At 58.2% G+C, this 4310-nt stretch overlaps 1 protein-coding gene across 1 annotated transcript in view; it reads left to right on the top strand.

The window, feature by feature from the left end:
* Nucleotides 1-1572: 1572 nt before the first annotated feature.
* Nucleotides 1573-4310, top strand: part of LOC117887191 (E3 ubiquitin-protein ligase TRIM39-like) — a 19265-nt gene continuing 16527 nt past the window's right edge. Inside the window, exon 1 of the mRNA XM_034789532.1 lies at nt 1573-2175. Within this exon, the coding sequence (XP_034645423.1) occupies nt 1849-2175 (327 nt within the window). The 5' untranslated portion in view covers nt 1573-1848. The remainder of the gene's footprint in view (nt 2176-4310) is intronic.

The raw sequence follows: 4310 nt of genomic DNA on the forward strand, positions 1-4310 counted from the left end.
TGAAGTGGGTTCTAGCCCATGAAAGCTTATGCTCAAATAAATTAGTTAGTCTCTAATAAATTAGTGCCACAAGGACTCCTTGTTGTTTTTGCTGATACAGACTAACACGGCTACCACTCTGAACCCTGCAGAACAGGCACTTGTGTCCCCAGAAGCCAGCACAGTGAGAGGCACCAACAGGGTCCATCAGTAGAGGGGGGAATGTACCCCCAAGACTGAGCTCCCCTCTCAGGGGCTACCCAAGGAGGGCTGGGGGGGTGGGGCGAAGGATTGCAGTGGTGGATTACAGCATAGGCCCATGGGGCCCATGTATAGGGGCCCTGGCCAATTTGGGGGCCCCCACAGGAGCACTGGAACTCTGGCCCTGCCTCTGCTCCTCCTCTTCCCCCTGGCCCTGCCCCCTGGCCAGGCTGCAAGCCAGAAACCCGTCTGTAGTCCCCTGTGTGGAGCTGGCCCGAGCCTCCCCCCCCCCCCCCCCCCCGCCGCCTGAGCCTCCTTCCTCACCCTGCATGGAACTGGCCTGAGGCCCCCCTCCCTGTGCGGAGCTGGCTCAAGCCCCTCTTCCCCCGCACTTGCTCCACTGCTCACCCCTCCCATGCCCCCCCATTTACTGCCACACCCTTTTTTGGCAAAACTGGGCATTTGTCCCATTTCCTCTTGCCAACTGATGATCAGCTTTTGATCCAGTTTTGCCAAAATAGTCAGGATATCTGGGGCAGGGCTTAAAAAAAGGGATTGTCCATGGGCAGCCTGTGAACCCCTGTTTGGGGAGACTAGCCCCTGGCCCCACCCCTTCTGCCCAAGGCCCCACCTCTACCCCACCCCCCTTCCCCACTGGAGCCCCAAGACTCCTAACCCTAAGTGGCCGGAGAAGCCCTACCCCAGCCACCCCCAGTGCCGGCCCGCAAGCTGGCCCAGGCCATTGGCCATCCCTCCCCAGCTGCCCCAGGCTGCTGGCTGGCCTGATTCCTGGGCTACCGGCAGGCCCGTCCCAGCTGCCCCGGCTGGCACACCCCGGCCTGCCAGCTGGCCTAAGCACTGGCCCAACTGCCCCAAGACCCTGGCCATCAGCCCGCCCACCCCAGCCCCTGCCAGCTTCAGGGGAGAGGCTGAGTGAGGGCAGGAAGAGGAGCAGCATGGGCAGAGCCAGGGGGGAAGAGCAGGACACGGGACTGGGGCCCCAGGGCGGAGCATCTGCGGGGCCAAACCTGACTGTGTGGGGAAGCTCAGCCGCCCCTGGCCTATGATACTCGCTGTCCATGGGACTGTCCTGGCCAAAACAGGACTTATGGTCACCCTAGGCTGTAGTAAGAGCCACCCATGGAGTCCCAGGTGGCTGTAGGGAGTCCCAGACAGTCCACCTGCCTTGGGCTGGGTGCTGAAGTGGTGCGAGGCTCCAAATATTTTTTGTGCCCAGGGCCCCAGTCAATCTTAATCTGCCTCTGGCTACCTGCCCTTGGGGTTTGGGATTGGCTCTTCCATGGCTGCCAAACCACTATGCACATGCCCCACCCCTCAGTTCACTAGCGTAGTTCAGTGACCTCCCGCTTCCTGTCAACACAGACTCAGCAGCAAGGCATGTATGTGGCTGTTCAGCAGCTGGGCTGCAGGGATCCCAGCAGGGCAGGGAGCTGGATGCCAGGGAGCTGAGGTGAAGGGATTCCAGCAGGGCACATTGCTGGGTGCCGGAGTGCTGGGCTGCAGGGATCAGAGGCACAGGGTGCTGGGTGTCAGGAAGCTACATTGCAGGGGTCCCAGCGGGGCAGGGTGCTGAGTGCCGTGCCAGGGAGCTGACCAGAGCTCTACAGGGATCCCAGAAGTGCACTCGCCCCTAGTACAGCTCCCACCATGGCTGGGTCCGACCTGGTCCAGGAGCTGCAGTTGGAGGTTACCTGCTCCATCTGCACCAAGTACATGGAGGTGCCTGTGATGCTGGACTGCGGGCACAACTACTGTGAGGACTGCATCATCCAGCACTGGGACAGGGTGGAGGAGGAGGAGGAGCTGAAACAGTGCCCCCTATGCCGCCGTTCCTTCCGACAGCGCAGCTTCCTCCAGAACAAGTCGCTGGCCAATGTGGTGGAGATTGTGCAGCGGTTCCTCTCCCAGGATGAGGCCCAGGATGTGCGCTCCACATCCAACTCCACCATGGGGAAGGACCCCCAGGGGCAGCAGGTAAAACAGTGAGAACTCAGTGCAGCCGGAGGGAGTGAGCGCCCCCATGGCTGGGTGGTGCAATTCTGTGCCCTGAGATCACCAGGGGAAGGCTGGTGGCTGGAGGGGGACCCAGTGGCAATTGGGAGGGGTCTCACCGAGCTTAGAGGGCATGGATTAAGGCAATTCTGGTGCCTGAGGCATACCCTGACATCAGGTCCCCTGCAGCCCCACGCCGTGACCCCAACCCCCACTTGGAATGGGGCAGCCATGGGGCACTCCCCGCCCAGCCGAGCAGCTGGGATGAGGTTGTTACCTGGTACATTCCATGTTGTGAAATCAGCCCAAGACTCAGGGAGTTTCCCATAACTGCAGCCACTTCCAAGCTGGGGCTGGGAAAAGAGAAGCTGTGCAGAGTTTCACAGCTGGTTAGCACTGAACTTGTATTAGCAGGGGGAAGGGAGCAGTCCAAGACCACAGGCAGGGAGGTGAGTGACCACACAGACAAAGGGGGTTGTGCGGAGATCAGGCAGGCGGGCAGAGGGCTGTGTGTGGAGCTTGGTTAGCTAGACAGAGCTGGATGGAGATCGGAGAGCTAGAGGGCTATGGGGAGATGTGTGGAGATTGGAGAGACAGGCAGAGGGCAAGTATGAAAGACAGATAAATCAGTGTGGCGTTTCTTGCTCCTTCCTCTGAAATGCTCTGCACTGGCCACTTTTAGAGACAGGGCACCGGGCAGGATGGGCCCATGGGTCTGATCTGGGGCAATGAGGAGGGGGATGGGTGTGTGTGTAGGGGCATATACCAGGCTAGATGGGCCACTGCTCTGATCCTCTATGTTGTTTCCTCGTGTTAGCCAAATGGGCTCGTTTCCCCCTGGAGCTGCCCAATTACCCCAAGGAGGCACAGGAGTCTAGAAGACGGCTTTAAGTTTTTATTGACCAGTCAGCTGAGTGGACGCTCTCCTCGGCTAATGCCAGAGAGAGAGCCCCTTACAAGTGTGGAGCAAACCTTTTTATACCTAGCAACAAACAACTTAGCATGCATACCTTATACGTGTATGCGGAAGGAACATTTCAAAAGGCCTTGTATGCAGATTGAGAGAGAGGCAAGGGAATGGATACATAACAGGATGTGGTTTAACATTTGCTTGAACTCATCACTTCTTTCCACAGCACCCGCTTCGCCCCGCCCCCCACTCTGAGGCATATGTTAGACTGAAATAGCAGTGCCTGTCTGTCTCACCTAGGCTGGTGGTTTGGCCGCCTTGTGTTATCACATAATCTTGCTGCACAGAAGGCTGCAGCGGGTGTTTTGCAGAAACAGTCGGTGCTCCTGATATAACAACTGGGCTTATAGGCAAATAGTTGATCTTTTGCTCTAACACTAGGTACATTTTGTAGAGGTTGCATTTCAGTCCTATTTCTATTCAGTTCACAATTCATGTAAAAGAGACTGGGAACAGAAACTAGCAAAACCGCACACTGGTCCCCACTCTTTCCTCTTGGGCCTCAAATCGTCCCTCAGTGCCAGGGACCAACCTCCCCTGGCCCTTAGCTGCTCCTGTGGCTTTGTGTAAACACCAGCTCCCTGCACTGCTGTCCTGATTCCCTTCTCAGCACACAGTGGGGAAGTGAGATTGGAGTCCCCCCTTTGAGCTCACCTGTCTCTGATCTCACATGTTGACGGCCAGGAATGGGGAGCCAAGAGCCCAGGGGGCAGCTGGGCTCGTGGTGCGGAGCTGCATGGAGCTGAGAGTCTTGGTTCTCAGCCCCCCACGCTGCCCCTCTTTGGTCGGTGGAAGTGTTCCTGGTGAGGACATGCACTGACAGAAGGAGGGCAGTGTAGACATGAAAAAACACAGTAATTACTGTGGTGGCTGTAAATCAACCTAACATAGGTTGACTTATGGGTGTAATGTAGACATGCCCTATGTTGCTCGGGGGTGTGGATTTTTCACACCCCTGAGGCTTGGTCAATCTAATTTTCTAGTATAGACTAGCCAGTAGTGTAGCTAGCGGGGTGCAGGGGAAGCAGCCGCTTCCCCCGCCTTTCCAAAAGCGGCCGGAGGAGCGAGGGGGGGTGCAGGCTGGCGGCCCGCAGCGCAGCCGGCAGCCATGGGGGGGCAGCGGGCGCGGCCGGAGGAGCGGGGGGGG

Source organism: Trachemys scripta, chromosome 14 (genome assembly GCF_013100865.1).
Source record: "Trachemys scripta elegans isolate TJP31775 chromosome 14, CAS_Tse_1.0, whole genome shotgun sequence".
Lineage (NCBI taxonomy): Eukaryota > Metazoa > Chordata > Testudines > Emydidae > Trachemys > Trachemys scripta.